The sequence below is a fragment of the Rhipicephalus sanguineus genome, unplaced genomic scaffold (genome assembly GCF_013339695.2).
Source record: "Rhipicephalus sanguineus isolate Rsan-2018 unplaced genomic scaffold, BIME_Rsan_1.4 Seq164, whole genome shotgun sequence".
NCBI classification, from domain to species: Eukaryota; Metazoa; Arthropoda; class Arachnida; order Ixodida; family Ixodidae; genus Rhipicephalus; species Rhipicephalus sanguineus.
Genome location: NW_023614658.1, coordinates 7839 through 30150, shown reverse-complemented (window position 1 = coordinate 30150; position 22312 = coordinate 7839). Strand labels below are relative to the sequence as shown.

At 42.3% G+C, this 22312-nt stretch overlaps 1 protein-coding gene across 1 annotated transcript; it reads left to right on the top strand.

Annotated features, from left to right (window-relative positions):
• Positions 1 to 620: 620 nt before the first annotated feature.
• LOC119376600 (sister chromatid cohesion protein DCC1) lies at positions 621 to 21631 on the top strand. The gene is made up of 12 exons (XM_037646382.2): positions 621 to 755; positions 977 to 1138; positions 1252 to 1426; positions 2901 to 3041; positions 3582 to 3672; positions 4955 to 5093; positions 5456 to 5502; positions 7829 to 7905; positions 8566 to 8643; positions 9449 to 9534; positions 19011 to 19073; positions 21390 to 21631. Exons 1-12 carry the CDS (start codon positions 742 to 744, stop codon positions 21499 to 21501), a joined length of 1185 nt encoding a protein of 394 aa, XP_037502310.1. The 5' UTR covers positions 621 to 741; the 3' UTR covers positions 21502 to 21631.
• Positions 21632 to 22312: the final 681 nt, after the last annotated feature.

Genomic DNA, 22312 nt, shown 5'->3' with positions numbered 1-22312 from the left:
CTACTTACCGTCGACTTGGGAACGTTTCCTCGTAGTACGACGTTTTTACTGGCCTTCTCGTTGGCCATGCGCATCCTCTGGCTGTTGACCATGGTGAAAGGTTGTGGTTTTGGGACGCGGGGCGAATCACGGAATCACAATCACTCACGAAAGTACAACGCGGAGGACTGCCTCATGCGTCCGGACTTGCTTTTATATGAGCCTAGCTACGCAGCCTCGTGTTCATACGCAACATCGAAAAAAAGAGTCCCCACGTCCTGTGCAAATTTTGACGACGGCGTTCTCGCACACTTGTTTTGTGAGCTGACAGTTCACGTGAAACGTAACCAAAATCTTGAGTGCTGCTTGCAGTTCTTTCTAATTTTGCACACCGGCACTGACAGATCGGACAACGTGGCACGCACGCCAGCCAGCGGGGCTGTTTGAGCAACGCAACGCGCCGAACACAAACACACAAAAAGATGACAAAAATGTGGTTTCGCTTCTGTTATTTATGAACAAACGCATATAAAATATCACTTCGTGAATGTTATTATTCATTGGGTTGTTTTTTATGCTATTTGTGTTTTTATGTAAACAAATAAAAAGGTAAAAGTTTTTAAAAATGAATGTTGCTTAGCGAAGAGCGTGAACAGTCTGGATACAATGCTTCCTTGGTTTCGCGCGCTTTTTATTTGCGTTTAGCAACGTACGTTTCGTCGGGAAGATTTCACTGTCTTTTCTGCTTGCATCATAAATCCTATGGCCATGATCAGGTAAGGTTTTACATTAACTGTTAAAGCTGAAAATTTGAATAAGACGACCATATATTCTTACTGCATTACCTTACGGCAACGCTGGCACGACTTACCGCACATTTCAAAGCGCTGTCGTCTGCTAGAAAAATGCGGCTCCGTGTTGAACATTGGCCGCCTTCGGTACTTTTGTTTCCGTAAAGATTTGGTGTTCCTACAGTTTTTCAATGTCTTGTTTCAAGGACTGACGAAGAAGTGCAAGCGTTTTTGGAGCGCGCCAAGCTGGATCGCAGCGACCTGCAGCCCATAGCTCAGCCGCTTTGGTTTGCGGAAGAAAACCAGAGCTCACTACGGCTGCTAGAGGTCGATAAGGAACTGCTGAAGACGATACGCGAAGGCGAGAGGTGGGTATGACTTGCAGCTTGCCCATGCACGTTCGAATGTTATGGAGGTCGGTTGGTGCATTCCGTCCGAGGTTGTACTTATTGAAGTTATATGAAATTTTCTGTCAACTCAGGCTGGTTTTTCGTGGTGAAGAGGACTGCCCTGCTGTCGTGTGCACCGGCGACCGTACCTTCGAAGTCCGCGAGGCTGACATATCGAACTCTCTCCTGCTCGTGCCAACGCTCCGGCTCTCGTCTGAGGTGGTGGGAAACGCGCCAGATTCAACACCTGAAGCTCGTCCCAGTCAGGTATACATATCGTCGTGTCTGTTTACGATTGCGCCCTCACGATCGAGAATGGAAAGCAGACCCCCCCTACCCCCCCCCCCAAAAAAAAGTCACGATATATGCTTCAGGATAAAATACTGATGTGATGTTTTCTGGGGTTAGAAGTCCACGGTTGACAGCAAGGTGTTCTCCTTTTACTTATGACACACATTATATAGTGTCATATAGCGCCCTAAAGCTACCGCGGCATTTTATTTGCCACTAATACACGCCTGCGTGTGTGAAAAGTCCACTAAGGCATCCCGAGCATGAATTCCTCCAGTGTACGGGCGATACAGGTGAGGTAGACGGTCATGTGAACCTACAACAAAGTGCCGATATTCAAAGGCGGAGAATGAATGCAGTTAATGCACGAACAGGCAGAGCAAAAAAGTTCCAAGGAGACCATCAGTGCCATCTGTCTCATAAACCATTAAATAACGAAAGCAACCACCGTGTTCCTGTGGGAGTATGTGCAAGGACAACAAACCACTACCATTCAGTGCCATTTGATATGTAAAAGCTCTAAACTAGTGTCATGACGAGGGTGGCTAGATGTTTTAACACGATAGCGTTACAACGAACGTTTGAAAAAAAGCCGTCTGTGCGAAAAATCGGAAAGAAATCACTGCATTTTTGTTCATTTATTTCCGGAATAACTTTGTTAAATTGAGTTCAGTGCCGCAAAATCTTCGTTAATTTGAGTTGATGACAACATTGAACCCTACGGGTACCTGCCAGGGAATGGAAATTTCTTTGTTAGATTGGAAACTTCATAAAATTGGGTTTCCTTAGATCGAGTTTTAACTGTATTGCAAAGTGCGTGTGTTAGGGTGTGTGCACGAATAGTCATTTTTTAAATCGAATCAAATATTGAATACTTTTTAATAGTATTTTGAATATACAACAGGCCTCTTGCACAGTTAATATAAAATGATGTTCACATCCTAGTAATCATAAGTTTGAGATTAAAACCACAATAGGGCCATCGATAACAAATAAGCAGACTCTTTACATGCACAGAACTCTTCAGAGAGTGTAGGAGATTATTGTATAGCTCATAAAGTCCCCAAGTGATGTAGCCTCTTTTATCTTAAGCCCATATAGATGGGACCTATCATGCTTTTGTTTTGTAGTTGACATTTTGAAAAGTTCATGACTTATTTCAAAAATATCTGTTTTTATGAATAACAGCCATGTTAATTGCAGACCGAGTCAAACATGGTGCAATTTGGTTTGATCTCCGAAATATTTAATATTCGCATGCCCCTACTTGCTGAACTACTTGATGGGCCATTTCAGAAGGCAGCGTGCATGAAATGCAAAGCGGAGTTGCCTCTGAAATTAATGTGTCTTCGCCATTTTTTTTGCTCCCGGTTATGTTCTTAAAGGACGCCACCAATAAATGTAGGCGGTTTCATGCGGACTAAAGCAAAAAGTTGGTTGTATCACGCAGGTTCTACACACATTCCACAGCTACCTGGAGCTTCGCCAGTGCTTCCCCCGACTGAAAAAGCTGCTGGAACTTCTTCGCCAGACTCCATACAGAGGAGCCGAACTCGAGCACCATGTTGATGATGACAAAGTCACGCCCAAGGTGCATTTCCCGTGTTTGTCACCCCTCTGTTTGCCTTCTCTGAGCCTGTGCCGATGGCACATCACACACAGTGAAGTCACAGTACTTAAGTGCACATCCAATTTATTATGTTGCCACTAGTGATACTACTAAAACAGCCAGAAAACTATGAGACTGGTTGCATATTTATACAATGTTATTGAAGCAGGAAAAAAATATGACACAACCAGGCAGGCCAAGCAGGACGAGCACTAACCTCAAACTAAAGTTTATTCTCGATAACCAAGCCATTTTATTCCGCTGACACGAAGAAGGCGGAGAACACCATGGCCCATGCACGTTCAAATTTTTAAAAAGTTGCTTTTATAAAGTGTTGTCGTTATTGTGCTTCAGTACCAGTATGTAGTACTTTGTTTCATTTCTTGTGAGATTGGTGTTGTTGCATCATGGTTTGTGTGCTATTCATCAGATGGCTTCAAAGAGGACTCATTCACTGAAATGACAATCGCATACAGTTGCAAGAGAAGTGCTATGAGCCATTTGTTTGCTTTTGGTTTCCAGTATACCCTCGGGAACATCTTGGAAATAGTGCAAGCAAGCGAAGCCGAGATCAGGCAGGCCATTGAGGAGCTGCCTGTGGTTGAAATCGATGGTGAGGGCTTTTCTTCTTACACATAGTATTCAGAAACCGAATAGTGTGAAACATTTTGCAAGGGCTTTTTTTTTCCCTGTTTCCTATATACCATATAATCCTGCATAAAGAAATCTTGGCAAGGGAATTGTGAGATGCGATGGATGGTCGCATTACCAGTTAACAATAATTCAGGATTTAATGCTGCCATTGAGATGAGCGCTGAATGGTGTGCTTATGAGCAGGCATTAGCCACTGATGAGTCTGAAAATGCCAAAAGTATGTGACTTCTTGGTGGCCGCATTTCATACAGTGAAGTATGATTTAGCAGGATTTTTTCTTGCGCTATTAAGTTTGTACATAAAACAATAAACGTAGCCTTAAATTGATGGACACCAGAAATAAGGCAGGAGACGTGTTAATGTTGCGTTTGCCCAGACACAAGAAAAACAACGATATGAATGCTTTCTATGGTTCGTCCAGTCATCTCATCTCTAGGATAGTTGTTTTAAAGATGTAAAAGGGCATCCTAAGTGCACCAATTGTATTATTTATGCTTCATTTGAGAGGAGCTAATCTTAAAATACCAAGGTTGACCATTCCAAAAAGAGAGAGTGAGAGAATAAAACTAGTGATTCTGTCCACACAAGTTTTAGACAAGGATGACAGGTAAATACTACTGTGTGAAGTATGTGCAGTTACTTCTTGGAAAGTGTTACAGATGACGGTTCTTTGTGCAAACGGATGTGTACAAACCTCACCACCTTCGGCTGTAACTCTTCATGCAACATTTTGAGTCATCTGCACATTGACGTTTTATCAATCCACATGCAGCAGTGGCTCGTAAATGCTGAAGAAGGTTTTGGTGTAGGAGCACCACTGTGCAGTTTTTGCGACATTCTTGCCAAGTGTATTCTTTAAAAGGTGACAGCGCACAGAGCTACATTTGTATATTAAGTTTTCGAATGATATAATACGTGCCTTGAGCGCTGCATTATATGCTTAATGTATCTTTTAGCTGTGCACGACATCAATGCTTGCCAATGTATAAACAGCAAGAGCTAGTTTTCTGTATGGCCACGTCGCTGCTTTGCATTTATTTTCTGTTCTACCTGCTTTCTGTTTCATCACCACAGACACTAGTCTTATCCTTGCTTTCTCCCTCTGTATTTGCTTCATCTCTCGATCGTCCACTTACCTTTTAATTTCTGCCGTCCTTTTCTTGATTGTTAGTGGGGGGGATTGCGTTGCCATGCACATAGTAAAAGATGGTTCGTACATAATATTTGTTCTGCACACACAGGTTTTTACAGGCTTCTAGATGGTGAATATTACTACCGAGTACAGAATTTCATTGTCAACTACATAGAGTCAGAGTCCATGCGACTGGACAAGATACCTGCCGGTGACGTTGTCGACAAGATCTCAGAGTTGGAGCCACGGTAACCGGACGTTCCTCGATTTTTGTCATATTGCCGAGTTACTCTTGAATGTTATACTACTAGTACATGCAGCGCACGCTCATATGTAATACGAGAGATATAGTCTGGTGGCAGTACAAAAAAATATCAACGGAGAATTTTCTCTGGGAATTGTCTAAGTGATGTGCAAGCGTAAGGTTGTATTGCTCGGCATTTTTTCACTGTCAAACAAGGCATTTATTTAGTATGAAGGGAACTGCATGCCAATGGGGACAAACGAGCAATGTGCGCGTCACAGAATATGACCGGCTTGTGCAGCAATTTTTATACTCATACAGCAAAAAAAAAAAGTGCACTATACACGTGCTTTTCTTTTCTTGCAGAGAGATTGTTGCAGAAGTGTTTCGGAGATGCACTACTCCCAATAGTGGTAATGAAGCGATTTCTTATACTTCACCTTTTTTTAATATAATATATATATATATATATATATATATATATATATATATATATATATATATATATATATATATATATATATATATATATATCGTGTGACATCAAAATTGGAGGTGATGATTTACTGCAGTAGAAATATCTGTCTTTGCCACCGATTCATTAGGTGGAGGGGCGCACTCAACACAAACATTAATTGATAGGTTAAGGAATGGAGTAATACATTAAGTTCCTTAAAATTGTTGAGCTTTGTTCTGGGCCAAAACTAGATTACGTTGCAGGCGAAACTGCACTTGAAGATAGCACGCCTCGTCCTCAACATTAACCATTCCTGAATGGAATTGAGTGAATACTATTCCTTGTGATTACAATGCATAACAGAAACCTGCCTATACAACTGCAGGACAGTCTTGAATCTTGTACATCATGCTCTGTTGCTCGTCGAGTCAGGCATGTAATATGGGGTGCCATAGGACTGTAAACAGTGCTTGCAGAACAGTGTGAACAAAAAGTAGTGGTAAGCTTTCTTGCAGAAGTGCATAGTAAAAATGGCTGAGCTGCTTATTGTCTTACTACTTTTGACAAAGCATCTTGGTAAGCTTTCTTGCAGAAGTATGTTGTAAAAATGGCTGAGCTGCTTATTGTTTTACTACTTTTGACAAAGCATCTTGGTAAGCTTTCTTGCAGAAGTATGTTGTAAAAACGGCTGAGCTGCTTATTGTCTATGGTTTACTACTTTTGACAAAGCATCTTGGTAAGCTTTCTTGCAGAAGTATGTTGTGAAAACGGCTGAGCTGCTTATTGTCTATTGTTTACTACTTTTGACAAAGCATCTTGGTAAGCTTTCTTGCAGAAGTGTGTAGTAAAAATGGCTGAGCTGCTTATTGTCTATGGTTTACTACTTTTGACAAAGCATCTTGGTAAGCTTTCTTGCAGAAGTATGTTGTGAAAACGGCTGAGCTGCTTATTGTCTATTGTTTACTACTTTTGACAAAGCATCTTGGTAAGCTTTCTTGCAGAAGTGTGTAGTAAAAACGGCTGAGCTGCTTATTGTCTATGGTTTACTACTTTTGACAAAGCATCTTGGTAAGCTTTCTTGCAGAAGTATGTTGTGAAAACGGCTGAGCTGCTTATTGTCTATTGTTTACTACTTTTGACAAAGCATCTTGGTAAGCTTTCTTGCAGAAGTGTGTAGTAAAAACGGCTGAGCTGCTTATTGTCTATGGTTTACTACTTTTGACAAAGCATCTTGGTAAGCTTTCTTGCAGAAGTATGTTGTAAAAACGGCTGAGCTGCTTATTGTCTATGGTTTACTACTTTTGACAAAGCATCTTGGTAAGCTTTCTTGCAGAAGTATGTTGTAAAAACGGCTGAGCTGCTTATTGTCTATGGTTTAATACTTTTGACAAAGCATCTTGGTAAGCTTTCTTGCAGAAGTGTGTAGTAAAAACGGCTGAGCTGCTTATTGTCTATGGTTTACTACTTTTGACAAAGCATCTTGGTAAGCTTTCTTGCAGAAGTGTGTAGTAAAAACGGCTGAGCTGCTTATTGTCTATGGTTTACTACTTTTGACAAAGCATCTTGGTAAGCTTTCTTGCAGAAGTGTGTTGTAAAAACGGCTGAGCTGCTTATTGTCTATTGTTTACTACTTTTGACAAAGCATCTTGGTAAGCTTTCTTGCAGAAGTGTGTAGTAAAAACGGCTGAGCTGCTTATTGTGTATGGTTTACTACTTTTGACAAAGCATCTTGGTAAGCTTTCTTGCAGAAGTATGTTGTAAAAACGGCTGAGCTGCTTATTGTCTATGGTTTACTACTTTTGACAAAGCATCTTGGTAAGCTTTCTTGCAGAAGTGTGTTGTAAAAACGGCTGAGCTGCTTATTGTCTATGGTTTACTACTTTTGACAAAGCATCTTGGTAAGCTTTCTTGCAGAAGTGTGTAGTAAGAACGGATGAGCTGCTTATTGTCCATGGTTTACTACTCTTAACAAAGCATTTTTGAAATGAGTCACATACACGGAAGCTGGTTCTGAATTTCCAAAGTAGCTGTGCCACTCCTCTCTCACAAGCTTTTTTTTTTTTAAATGAAAACATCGCTCTAGACAACTGTAGCATATTTGTAATCTTAGAACACTGACCCTACTAAACAAGCTCCATTTAGCTTTTACTCTTAGTGCCCCTTCAGTGGCACATCTCCCAGAAATCATTGTGCTAATTTTACGAGGAAGGGTGTTATTTTTCATTGCCTTTTGCTGTACTTATTTGTCCCTTAAACTTGTAATCCTTGTTTGATGCACACAGATGACGAGTTTTACACGCTAAACGGCGACGTCATGTGCAAGGCAACCGCCGATGTGCTCCTTCGAAGTGTTGAAAAGGTTTGTCGGTGTTCTCATTATGTCACTGTTGTGTACAAAGTCCACAGATGTGTCTTCTGAATTCCCGAGAGATTCATGATCCTCTTGTGCAAATGCACATCCCTGTGTCGCCCTCATGGATTGCGGCCTTGTGCCTACGAGGTGTTGTGGGGAAGGGAAGCTCCGAAATTGCCGATAATATGTTGCAGCGTAAGTACACAGTGTCTCGAAAGTGATCCGCATTTCACACTAGTGAAGTGTCAGCCAACAAAGTGAGCATTTCTAGAGGAGCTGGACACTGTCTCCAACCTCTTCAGCAATGTTTCAACTCAGCCAGGATGGTCTTTGGCACTTGACAACTTATCGTGGGCACCACACAGTGACTGGCTCTCCAGTTCTCGTTGAATTTTTCAAGTTATCCACACTTTCAGACTGAGCAAGTATTAATTATTGTTCTGCCCTGCCGAAGTTATTTTAGAAATTCACTGAAAACATAAAACAGGAGCTCATTCAAACTGGATGTTGAAGGGCGACAGCTTCTGCTTTGAAAACATATCCTGGTGTGAAAATTGTTGCTCCGAACAGACGCCTTCGTCGTTCGTGCACTGTTGATGAATCCGAGCCACCGTGATCCAGGCCTTCTGTAAATTCTGTAACCTTCTCATTTATATTTCTGTGTAGTTCAATCTGAGCGAATTCCTTGAGGTGTGGCAAAACAGTGTTCCAGAAGGCGTACAGACAGATCTCAAGCAGTTGGAGGTAAGCATTACATCATGATTTACCCTGCATGACATTCTGCATCTAGCGCACCTTTTGCAGTGCCGTGTGATGCTTCAAGTCACTATACCTAAAATTATTTTATGCTTACTTTTGAAACTAATAGGTCGGAGGAAAAAAATACACATAAAAATATTTTTCAAAATATGTTTATGTGTACATACTTTTAGTACATCCTGTCCAATTTAGCTACTTTTCATGTTTTTTTTTTTTTGAAGTGAAGTGCTTTATTTTTCTTCACACGAACACACTTATACAACTATGTGGACCAATAGCCAAGGAAGGCTAGTTTCCGGTCCAGTGTTTAAAAATCAAACAGAAAGGTCAATTACAGAGTTTAACAGAATGGCATTCAATACTATTTCATAATTAAAACAAACCATATAATCCTCATAAACATATTTTTTCATAAAGGGCACCTAGTTTATCAATGTAATTTCGTTAGATATCCTTTGCTTAAAGTGTGTGCAGTTTGAACCTCTAGGGGTAGAGTGTTCCAGATTTTTGTTCCGTTGAATTCAATTACTCTTTCACCGTATACATTAAAACATCTAGGTAAATTCAGATTGCCTTTTAGAGCGTGTCTCGTACTACAAGTGTTGTTGACTTGGTGGCAATTCGCACGCAGGCATTTCAGTTGTCTTGATGAACTCACAATGGCACTGTCGGAAATGTACAGAGGGTACAACAGAGAGTAATAGTAGACTAAAGCAAAACCATTTGTTTTTGCTAGGGGCATGACGATGAAAAATGAGGTGTATGAAATGTTTCATCTTATTAATTTCAGGGTCTAGCCCTAACAGACCGAACTTCCACACCTCACTGCATCTATCTCTTCGACAAGTGGGATCTGCCAGATGATGCAAATGAACGGTATGTGAATCATTTTCTTTATAAAGGAATATGGACACAAGTGGTGTTTCTCATTTTCCTCTTTCCTTGCACGAAATTAATGTTCTGAACCTCAATGTCCATAACATAAAAGAACTGGAAAGCCTCAGAGAGCCCCAAATCAAATACCGCAATTATCTCCTTACAAGTGTACTCCATTTCATATATCAGGTGCAATGCTATGGAGGCTAGCGAGACTTCTTGCAGTAGGTGCGTTCACACTGAGAAATAGTTCGAAGATATTGCCACCCGTAATGTGATCTTTTTTTCCATTTTTATGATGACTAATAAGTGAAGATTCTTTATGCCTTAGAAATAAACAAACCCCATTATACGGCTGTCAATACGTTGTTCTGGATCCCTTAGTGTCTCTTTGTTCTTGTTTTTTGGTGTTTCATTTGCAGCTCATCACAATGCCTCATGCGCAGGCTCTTGCACGGCTCACACTAGTGTTTACAACGACGAAAGCCAAGCGTAAGACATGCGGACTTACACATTTTGCTGACCGAATTTCTTGCGTAGCTTCCACAGTGTTGCAACTGATGTATGAAAGGGAGTATAGTTTCAGTTTCATTTCTTAAGAGGTGTGTGTGTTGCGATATCAGGACATAAAAATGGTGGTCACGTGGGAACGGGACACTGCAGCATATTCAAACTCAGTCCAGCTTCTTCGGTGGTCTATTATTGTTCTATACATTAGGCCACACAAGTAGTAGCAGCCTTGAGAAATGAAAGTGGTTTGTAGAAGAGCTGTTGCAATAGATCAGGTAGGGCACTGTGAGCCTTACCAGAAATTTTTTTTAGGGTTTCAGTAAGCTTCATTAGCTCCATTTAATGCAGAATTTAAATTTTTTTTAAACATCATGTCAGGTCTCGTCATTTTACGTGCTAATAATATAGTTGTCATGCCGGGTTGTACGACTAGGATAACTGGTGTAAGCTTGCCATGGGATGATATTAACCTCCTGGAGAATAGCCGACCCAGCAGACTTGTCTCCCTAAACAAGGTCAAGAAAGAGATGCACGAAGGATTGTTACGAAAGCCTTGATGATTTGCTCAATCCTCGCATCAACTGGTAATTCAGGTTCACTAAATACCAAAATTACCAACTTGGTTGAACTTTCGAAAGGGGATATAGTCAGTGCATCATTTATAAATCTTGTGTAACAGAAAATGAAGGCAGAAAGTTGCGGCCAGCATTTTTCTACTTTTCAAAAATGTCAAGTCTAATCTTGGAAGAACTGTCTGGATCCCAGACACAGCTATCGAAGAAACCCCCGATGGCTGCTGTATTTTTTTTCTTTTTCTTTTTGGCCACTCGAAGTAAAATGCTCTTTTTCTACACAGTAGGATTGTTTGAGCATACCTATCGACACTCCGGAACTCTCTGTAATGTCACAAATTTGGTATGACCCCCCCAGTACTACCGGGTAGAAGCATAACTATATGTAACCGCTTTGTGAGCCTCGTGCTCATATAAGAACTCCGATGCCAATTCGCGTGCAATATTTCGTAAGCAGACTTTCCCGCACACCAGGCATTTCAAAAAGTAGCCTCCTGGTGCGAGGAAATGGCAGATGGTTATTAACTTTGATAAAACTGTTTTTATGTGAATTACACACAAGAAAAGTCCCTTGCATTTCAGATACAATGCTAACAACACTTTTTTGACTGAAGTCACTAATTATAAGTACTTGGGGCTTTACATATCGAATGATCTCTGCTGGAACAAACACATTACACACATAACGATAAACGCAACTTACAAACTGTCTTTTCTACGTCGTGCTCTCAAGCTATCCACTCCTTCTGTCCACCTTTTAGCGTACAAATCAATTGTTTTACCAGTATTAGATTACGCCGCTATTATATGGGATCCTTTTACTAAGACTAACATTAACAAATTAAAAAAAGTGCAAAAAAGAGCAGCGCGTTTTGTTTACAATAATTTTTCAAGGACTTCTGTTACGGACCTATTAAGCAGAGCTCAACTTTCACCTTTATCATTAAGATACCATAACTCAAGGCTTAAGTTTTTGTACCAACTGATTAACGGCCATTATCAAGTAGACATATCTGATATTTTTTTCTTTTTCTTCTGGCTACTCTACCAGGCAGAGACATGACCTCACCATGATCCCCTTTCCCACACGCAATAATTGCTTTAAGTATTCATTCTTTCCTCGCACCATAGTCGAGTGGAATAAACTAACTAATGCAATTGTTTCAGCACCCTCATTGGCATTGTTTTCCTTGAAATTAGAAAGTGCACTAATCAGTTGAATCGTATTACATACTACTGTACATGATTGTATAAATGTATTCTTCTATTTTTTATTGTATGTTCTTGCCCGTTGTAGTCTGTATTTACCCTATACTCATTGTGTAACCTGTATATATTATATGTCATTGTACTTGCCATTTGTTCATGACTAACTTCATGTACCACCCTGCTAAAATCACCAAATGGTGATTGCAGTATCTGTAAATAAATAAATAATAATATGTGTCGAGGGGGAAGCACGGTGCAATGCCTGGACTGCGAGTTTCAATATCTCGCATCGGCGACTGCTGGCGAGGGAAAGAATCATGCCATGCGCAGCATTTACTGGCTGTGCCTTTATGCATCAAGCCTCATCTCCATCACGTAGCAGGAGTGAATTTGTTTTAAACAATTAACGCAGCTTCGCATTAGTGGTGCCAAGCCTGAAGGAGCTGGGCGGCCTGCCTTGCTGCTTTCTCTTTCCCTATGTTTTTCTATATCTTTTTATTTCTATTTCTGTTGTTCTCCTTCTATTCATTCCTTTCTCTCTATTTCTCGCTCCCTCTTTCTCTCTTTCTGTCTTGCTCTCTCTTTTTTTCGTCTGTTTATTTCTATATCTTTCTGTCTATTTCTTTCTCTGTTTTACTATCTCTTTCATTCTTTCTTCCTCTCTCTGTACTCGTTCTCTCGCCCATCAGAGTTATTGCATCCCACGCCGGACAAATCGGCGCACGTGTTGTGGGAGCGAAGGAGATGATGAAGAAGAGGACGAAGAGAGCGCGTGTCGGTTCATGATGATGATAGTTTTCTGTTCGCTCTGCTGCACGGACTAGCGGTCGGCTTAAACAGCTTCGCTCTTAATAAAAGAGGGGTGGGGAGGCTGCATTAGGGGAAGAAGCTCTTTATTCAGTGGGCACAAGCGTACGCACAAGTAGCATAGATGCCTTTACGGTGGTGTTGCCTGTACGCGCTGCGATCCTCATTCATATTTCCCCGCCACTGTGATAGAGTCGCCGGCGTCAGCGTTGTGAAGCCGGTTTAGCGTCGTCTACGTCGTCGGCAGGCGTCTGTGGCGTCTGCGACTGCAGCGCCTCCGGCGTCGCGTCATGCCGCGTCCGTGTTTCTCGATGTCAGCGGAATAATCACGCTTCACGCCTTCACGACCAACTTTACGCGCGCACGCATCAGTGCACCCGCGTATATGACCTGTGACTAAACCGCAGGAAGCATATGCAGTAAAAGTGCGACAATGGCACCTCCGCGTGTCGTGCGATCACCATCCGAGGAGCGGGAGTACAGGCTTCGTTGTGCCGAAGCGAGGCGCGCTCGCATTCGCGCCTTCACAGAGGAAGAACGTGCCAGGGTGCGCGCTAAGAACGCCGAGGCGCAGCGGCGAAGGCGCCAAAGGCCCGGGGTGCGTGAACAAGAGGCCGCAGAACGCTTACGACGCCGAGAAGAGCGCAAGTGGGAGGCAGAGCAACATCGCCAACGAGACGCGCCGGTGGTGGTGGAACAAGAAGCTGGGGCGAGGTCACAACAGTGCAGCGCTGTACGAGTGAAGGCCAACAACGTGCATCACGAACGGCGTCAACATGCGGCAGTGCGCGAACAAGGGGAAGAGGAAAGGCTGCAACAAGCCAGTGCAGTGCATGTGAAAGCCGGATCGCATAACGAATGGCGTTTAGACTCAGCGCGGGAACAGGAGGCTGAAGCGCATCACGAAGGGCTCCGAAATGCAGAAGCAGAGGGAGGGCAACGTCAACAAGAACATGCAGTATGTGTGCAAGAAGCCGAAACACGTCACGAATATTACCAAGGAGCGGTGGCAGTGCGGGAACAGATCAATGAAGATTGTAAATTTTATAAGCAGGTTGTAGCACTGTGGGAACAGGAAACCGAAGAACATCAGTCGTGGGACCACGATGTTGCATTGTGGGAACAAGAGGCTGTAGAACACAGTGAATGGTGCAAAAATGTGGCAGCGCTGGAACAGAAACTAGACGAACAACAACAGGAGACCAAGCGACGTCGACAGCGCAGTGCAGTGTGTGCTCAGAAAACGGAGGGACATTGTGAACGGCAGCTTGAGGTAGCAGGGCGGGAACGGCAAGCAGAGCAAAGGCGACAGCGTCAACAAAACCGCGCATTACATGCGCAAGAGGTTGAAACGCATTGCAAACAGCGTCGATACCCTTCAGTGCGTGAACGTGACACAGATGCAAAACAACGACGGCGCATGGTGGAGAGCCTGCAGCGACTTTACGAAGTTATATGTGCTACTAGCGCTCGTGGCACAACACAACTACAGAGCATTAAACAGTGTACCGACACTGGAAAGCTGATATACTGCAGACTACAATAATTTTCATGATGGGGCCACATAGCACTTTCGTTCATGCCACATAGCCACCGGAAGTTTCCTTTGTTGTAATGTCGATTCTGGCCTTTGCTAAATGAAAAAAGAATGGCCACAGAAATACAGTTACACCTGTTTAAATGCAAACTTGGGGAAACTTGGTTTGCTTCATCAAATTCTAGGTGTGAAGGGACAAGGACGTAAAGTGCTGTTTGTGACTTGTGCCTCTATCTCAATGTCTCCTTTTACACCCTTTGCCTGAAGATTGGAATGTAGTGAAGATGCATGCTTGTAACAGTGTGACATATTTTAATGGAAATCTTTACAGTTAAGGTTATGATGGCATCGTCTCTCATATTCATGTTTAACAGTCACTCTAAGTAAGATATGCACAGGTCATTTTCACCTTTATATTGACACACATGGTGCTGCTGCTGATACTTTTGTAAATGATGCATAGGTCTTATTTTGTCTTGACAGAGCACTCCACCCAGGCATGTCATTAAACTAAACGCATTTCTTAATGTGAGCACAAGCATGTCAGTGGTTTAAGTAAAAGGTCCTTCCCACCTGATATCTTCACTGATAACATTCAATATATGTATTTCAGAGTCGTGATCAAAAGAATAAGTAGGCTCACATGCACTAAGAACTTGTATAATTAAATACGCCAATTATCTGTGACTTTTGCAGCAAACATAAGACTTGTTCACTCTCAGTTTTTGCAGGTATGGTATTTATGTGGTATTTGGAAAGATGTGGTAAAAAAAAATATTCTAGGGGCGTTTTGTCTAGATCTGGTCATGGTGAACAAAAGAATACTACATTATGCTGCATGACTACACAGGATCTGTCGTTGATACGAAATAACATTGCTCGTACTCTGGTTTCTTGAACGTGAGAGATGATGCCATCTTTCAGTTATAAACGTGGCAGTGTAAAAAAATATGGAGAGAATGGAAATTTACGAACAGTCACACGTCCAATGACAACTTCACTTTACTTTCTTTCACCTGCTGCGTGATTACGTATCGAGGTGCGAACAAAGAAAAATGCAACAAGTGTGAAGTTGCACATCACGTTCAAGGTGACACTGCAAAGCCAGTGGTGGCTTTAAAGCACAATAATTTGTTCCGCGACAGTTTGAGTGATAGAATAGACAATTTTATCCTTCTTTTTTCTTGTGTTGTTTATATTGTGGAATGTAATCATGCACATGCAAGCAAGTGAACTGAACTTAAGCCTGCTTTACTCCCAAAGTAAACAACTTCATGCTGGCACTTGCAGCAGTGCTGTAGACCTTGTTCTACATGTGTTGTCATTGTGTGATGCTTGTCGCTGTGATGTCCAGTGTTGCTTGCGCACAAGACTTAGTGAGCAGTGTTTCATTAAACTCCAAGGGTGGTGCCAAGTGTTGCCTATCTTGCTAAACAGGTGTGTCATACTTTCATATAAACAGTGTATCAAACTTTCATACTACATATTAACATCTATTTCTCTTTTATTTACTTCCATAAGAGGGACTTAAACAATCATAAAAATTGAATATGTAGCTGAAGAGGATAGAACGAAAGGGGCTGATTCTTAGCAAGCACCGGTGTGAAACATGGGCCTGTGATTTAGTCACTCTCAATGTGGAGTGCAGCCTGTAGACAAAGCACCATTGGCTTTTAAGCACTCTCGCATTCTGTTTTCACCACGAGTGGTCAGTGGCCTTGTGGTTCTAACAGAGCTCGCAGCGATCCTTTGCTGAAGAAGCACGAGAACATGCGAAACTACCAGCGTACACATTTTAAGCTTGAAACGTGAACTGCAAACAAGAACCTTGGATTGTCATTTAGTCCTCTTCATCTCTACGGTTTCAACCATCTCAAAAATGGCAAAAGCAAGATCAATATCGCATATGCATTATTTTATGTTGTGCGAATGGAAACTGCCAGAACAAAATTAGTTTCTTCATTTGGTTCTGCAAGAAAAGTTGTCGGCTTGAGTGTGCATGCTTCTTGAAAATGCCACCGTCACGTGATCCTCCATTGGTCAAACATTGTGAATGTTTAGAAAATGGGATTTAGAGCTCCTGCAGTGACTTTCGTGCTGCTTTTTGGTAAGCATTGGTTTGCTGTCAGTAACAGATTTTGGTCTGTGCTTTTCTGTTTGTCTCTGGACTGCTCTTCTAATGATAGAAAATTATGACAAATTGAGAATCCAGTCGCGAATACACTGTCAGCCAACTCGATGAAAGTTATTGTATAGGTACACTAGTCAGTTATGTTCGCTTATTTATTTGACATCATGCCATAGAAGTCCTTTCTGTATTGCTGTCTTTCAGGGTTGAATATTCTTGAACACGGGATGTCGCTGGAGCCAACGTTTCAGCATGTAGTCTTGTCTTCTTCAAGGCAGCAACCACTTGTTGAAACATTGGCTCCATTGACACCTTGTGTTCAAGAATATTCATCTCTTCAAGCCTCCATTGTCTCCTGAACTTCTGCCTTGTTCGAATTTCTTTCAGGGTGTGTGTTTTGTAGTGTGGGGCCACACAGATGGAAGATGTGTAGATTTATGGGCGGAGCTCAAACTAAATAATTACACCATCCTCGGATAGTCACCGGAAGTTGTCTAACCTGAGTGGCACTCTGGGTCAAAATAGAGAATATCTTGCTTCAACAAAACAGCTGGTTGCTTTTCAGAGCATTGACTGAGGAGAAAGCAAGTGAAAAACAGCTGTGATGATGGTTTCATAATTAAGTTTCCCCTGTGAAACATGGAGGGATATTTAGTAGGCTGCACAGTTGGAGCTTCATGATACCAACCTTATACTGTGAGACTCAAGTTTGTTGTGGCATCACATGTGCTGTGAGGACCTTTGGTAAAGTAATTGCCACAGTGCCACACCTCTAACCTTGAATCTCGAAGCTTGACATCACCACATTTGTGCTTCAAAACATTTTCGCAGCGTGATTTCAGAATGCACAAGGACATGTCACCATCGAATTGAGTGACAACGCTGTGTCAAGAACATTCCCTTAAAGTGCCCCTCACCATGCCCTGTTTCAAGCTTTGGCTACACAGCAGAAGCTGTAAAGTGCCATCTAGGGAGTATTTTCGCAAAGGGGACAGACACTGTCAAAAAAGACATTCTCCCCATTTGCATTGACTAGTGTCCGCAGGCAGAGTGCCGTTCCTGCATCGCTCATACGACGGAGGCGAAGAAGCGTGCCATGTTCTGTGACCAGTGCCTCTCTCTCTCTTTTTTCAAATTATAACATTTCAAGTGGTGCCTGTTGCATTAAGCATGTGGTTATGCGACTATTCACTCTTTCTTGAAGCACAGCTCCCTCTAAAGGAAGGGCACGTGAGCCTTCTGTTTGTGATTTAGTTTGTATTTGTGCCATGCAGCCATTTCACACTCTGCATACACGATTGCTACCAAGCAATCTATGCGCTGCACATGTTTGCCATGTCCAAACCTGGTGACGAGCCCTTGAACAATGAAACGTGTGTGTGTGTCACAGTGTGTGTGAATGCTTTCAGACGTCACTTTGCCTGTTACCCACAAAAGCAGCTGTCTCAATCTCTTGACAGCATGACCTTGAGTGAATAAACATGTGCTAAACATAATGCGTTTGTGTCTTACTGGACCCTGTGCATGTTACGGCTTGCTCGTGTCGTGCAGCACGGCATTCTAGTATCATCTTAAGAAAAGTACTGGTACAATTCATGCTTGAGGGGGACAAGGTGCCTTTGACAAAGATAGGTCCTCCTATCGAAACGTTGGCCAGCCTGTATGAGGCACTTTGTCCTTTTCATTCAACCTATCCCACTCCGTGTAACCATCTGTCGACTCCCATCTTGACTTTGGAGATGCTTGTAGCATATAACTTTGGCCAAACCATTATAGGGTTTGCAGCGTAGTAAAATGACAAACAAATATGTTTCCCAAATAACAATAGCTGCTTGTTTTTCATTTCTATAACCATCATTCATCATGAACCATCTTGGTTAAATTGTCTTGCTTACAAATTAATGAAGCTTTTTGTCAGCATCCTGACATCAGGTTGGGGAGTGAGGACGACAAGCAAGAATGACAGTGTTATAACCTTATGTGATGGCGCTAACTCCACAGGCTATAGTGACTTTATGACAGGAATAACTTGGACTCGATGCACTACCGTTAAATGAATGTGATGAGGGCTATGGTCTTCTGTTAGCACCAGCTTTCAGAGTCACTCACTGTCAAAGTCTAGTCCTTTTTATTTGTTTTTGAAACCAAAAGAAAGAAAATTAACGGTACAGCTGCGTTTTGCTGGCCCCCTGTGGCTGCGCATGTTGGTTCCTAGCACATTATGATAAGCTCCAGGGTAGAAGATTATTGTGCGTGTGCGCATGGCCACAGTTGCATAGCACACATTTAGTTAGTACATTTACATTTATTCACCATTAAGTTGCACCTCGCAATATGTGCCTGTGAAAACAGGCAGTGTTTCAACTAAATTCTGGCACTTCCACAATGGACTCTGTCCCACAAGGTGTGCAACTGTGCTCTGCATTTGGGAGATTGCGGTGGTCGTTAAGTCACCTAACAAATACGTAAACCACTGCACGCGGTTTCCTTTGGAAGGAGGATTGGGGCCAACTGCAATTCGGACTGCCACTCTGTTGAGTGAATTGTACTCCTCCCTTAGAAATCCACATGGACAAATTGCCACATGTTTGTCTTGTTCCTTGAATAAAACATTATTTTAATGGCATTTTAAAAGAAATTCTGCTAGCAACATCTGCTTTACATCTATTGCTATGTTCACCTAATGCTTTTCATTTTTATTCTCATGGTGCAGCTTTGACACCCTCTTCAGGACAAAAGAGAGATGGACACTTGACGAGATCAAGCCATACATAGAGTAAGTCACTCAATGTTTCCTTTAGCATGAACAATTTTGCACAAGTATGCAACATTAGCACCTCTGATGTATGAGAGGACATATTGTCATGCACATTGTTTGAAAATTAATACCAATGGCCCCACAAGGCAGATGATGTGCAAATAGTTTTTTAATAGTGCATAACCAGAATTACATACCACTAGAGCTGTGCGAATAGCAAAATTTTGGGTGCGAAGCGAATTCGAATATTGAAGTGTGAGTGCAAATCGAATCGAATATTTTTCGAATATTTCTAGAATGTTTTTCGAATACTTCGAAGTGAAATTGCAGAAAAAAAAAGAGGCTTCCTAAGCATATTCTTATGAGATAGCAACATGAAAGTCTTTCACTTCGCTAGGTTGATGAAACACTGGCGGAGTGGTGTTTCATAGTTGTCTTATCAAGAATAAGGCACTGTAGAGGCCGAATTGTATTTATGTACGTGATTTGGTGCAACCAAAGTGTTGCCGACAACACTTTACACGTGATAGGCAAAGCCCAACTAATGTGGTGGACAAGGGTGTGCTCCCTTCAAGTCCGGAGTTCCAAATCTGCCTCGTAGATGTCGATATATAAGAAGATCTGAAATTTTGGATGCTAAAAAGCTTCGGCTTCCGATTTTTCGGACTTCCTGCCCAAATTTCAGGTCCAAAAAAGCATTAATTGAGCCCCCACCTCTGCCGCATCTTTCATCTCCATGTTGGAACCAGCGTTTTCTTGAGTTAATACATTTGCGACCATAGCAGAGCTTGAAAGGCAGCTTTGCCGCAATACCGAGGTGTGATGAGGTGAAGCATATTGAAAATCGAGAGACCACTTCCAATCGGACGCTGACTGTCTCTTGGCAAAGTTCGACCGTAACGGAGCTTGAAAGGCAGCTTTGCCGCGATACCGGGGTGTGATGAGGTGAAGCATATTGAAAATCTAGGGACCACTTTCAATCGGATGTTGACTGTGTCTTGGCAAAGTTCGACCGTAACGGAGCTTGAAAGGCAGCTTTGCCGCAATATCGGGGTGTGATGAGGTGAAGATATTAAAAATCTAGGGACCACATTCTAATGGGACGTTGACTGTGTCTTAGCAAAGTTCGACCGTAACGGCGCTTGAAAGCCAGCTTTGCCGCAATACGAGAGTGTAATGAGGTGAAGCATACTGAAAATCTGAAGGGGTCACTTTCAATCGGACGTTGACCGTATTTGTTTTTGGGAAGTTCGAATTGTAAAATTCCAGTGCGAATCGAATCGAATAGCAAACACTATTCGAAAAATATTCAAAATTTCGAATATTCGCACACCTCTACATACCACACCGGCAGGGGCGTAGCCAGAAATTTTTTCGGGGGGGGGGGTTCAACCATACTTTATGTTCGTGCGTGCGTTTGTATGTGTGCGTATATATATATACGCAAGCAAAACTGAAAAATTTCGGGGGGGGTCTGAACCCCCCCCAACCCCCTCCCCCCCTTGGCCACGCCCCTGCACACCGGAAGTGGCTATGCAACACTTGGTAGGGTTGCAATGCTTCTTGGTTATGAAAGCGCACCACTCAACAAATGCCCTTATGTGAGAATGCTGCCAGTGTATTCCAAATCGACAAATTTATAAAGATTTAATTGTAGCTGTTTGCCTTCTCTTAAGCACGCCATGTAATCGTTTTCACTCTGCAACAATGTAGGTGCAACTACTGTCTGGCAAGAACAAAGATTAGTTCTCATCCACACGTCATTATTCTTCAACACTAATTTTTTTTATGTTTAAACTGATGGCATGCCACCTGGAAGATTTCATATATTTCCGTCAAGTGTAAGAGGAGAGCATGATCCTTTTAGTTGGCTTTACCATCTACTGCTGTGTATGAAGAAGTGTGATTTATGGTTTGGAGTCCTCTGTCAGTACGCACTCTAGCTGGGATGGTGTGGCTGCAGAATTTAAGAAACATTGCATGACCCTTTTAAAAGGATGCTAAAGGTGAAGCTGAAGCAGTTTATTAATGCTCTGAAATTGCCTGTTAGTTCTGTCGAGAGTACTAGCCATTGATTATGTCTCATGTCTTGTTTTTAACTGGTAAACAGCTGTCAACTATTAAATAGCAATAAAAAAAATAATTACATTGAATTTTGAACATTCTGACAATTCCACTGGGCTTTTCTTGCTAAGGCATGCCAGGGTGCTGTGTCGTCATTACAGTATGTGCTATGTTAAGTAGCTGCACTGAAGTAGTGCAAGTGACATTTTTTTGTTTCTTGAGCCACAAACAATGCATTTGTACAGTTTTGCTTGCTTTTGTTTCTTCCAGAGATCTGTGTGTTGGCCTGAAGGGCGACGCAAATTCACTTCTCATGAAGCATGCACGAGCAGCAATGAGAGATGGTGTGCGAACCTACACCTCAAAGCGCCCCATCAGATAGCATGCTGCACTTTGGCATGTGGCTTTTAGGAACAGGAAGAAGCCCCTTCACAGTCCAGTTTTTGAGATACAGAAGACTTGGAAGTGCGACTGTCAGTGCTATGGCTGCTAGTTTTTCAGCAATGTAAATATAAATATACCATGATTCAAGTTGCACTTGATATGCACTTTTTTTTGTCACGTGTTCCATTGGCTTCTTACACGACCGGTGTCAACATGTGTATCAGCCATTGTTTTTGCAGCTGTTGTGCTGCAAGCAACCTACTGTTTTCACTGCAATGCATAGGTGGAACAGCAAGTGGTCTGCACAAAGTGAAATATGTATACTATACGAGTACATGTGCGCCTGTGCGAGAGGCAGTGCAAGTCAAGAGAAGCACATGCTTTGAATGACCGCGAAACAACCTTTCCGGAGAAAACCATTACCTCTTTACACGATATAAAAAAACCTGCATGTGCTACTACATAAAGCTTATTCTAGTTTGTGGGAGGTAGCCAAGTCTCTGTAGTCCCAGCTCGCAGGCATGGTCAGCAGTTCTGCCAAGGTAGCCGCATCTGCCACACCCAGAAGCGCCTGGCAGCGTCCCGCCGAGCACTGGGCACCCACATGAACCTCACAGAACATGCGCGCTTCGTTGTCCTTGCTTCCTGTCCTCTTCTACGGCGTCCCTGTGGCAGCATTCCCATAAATGGAACAGCTTTACTAAGAACTCTCTGCTGCTTTCACTGAATTGTTATAGGTTTCTCTCACCAGTTTTAAAAGTTTCCTTATAATACTCATCACAATGTGTAGTGCCTATGGTGAACTGGTT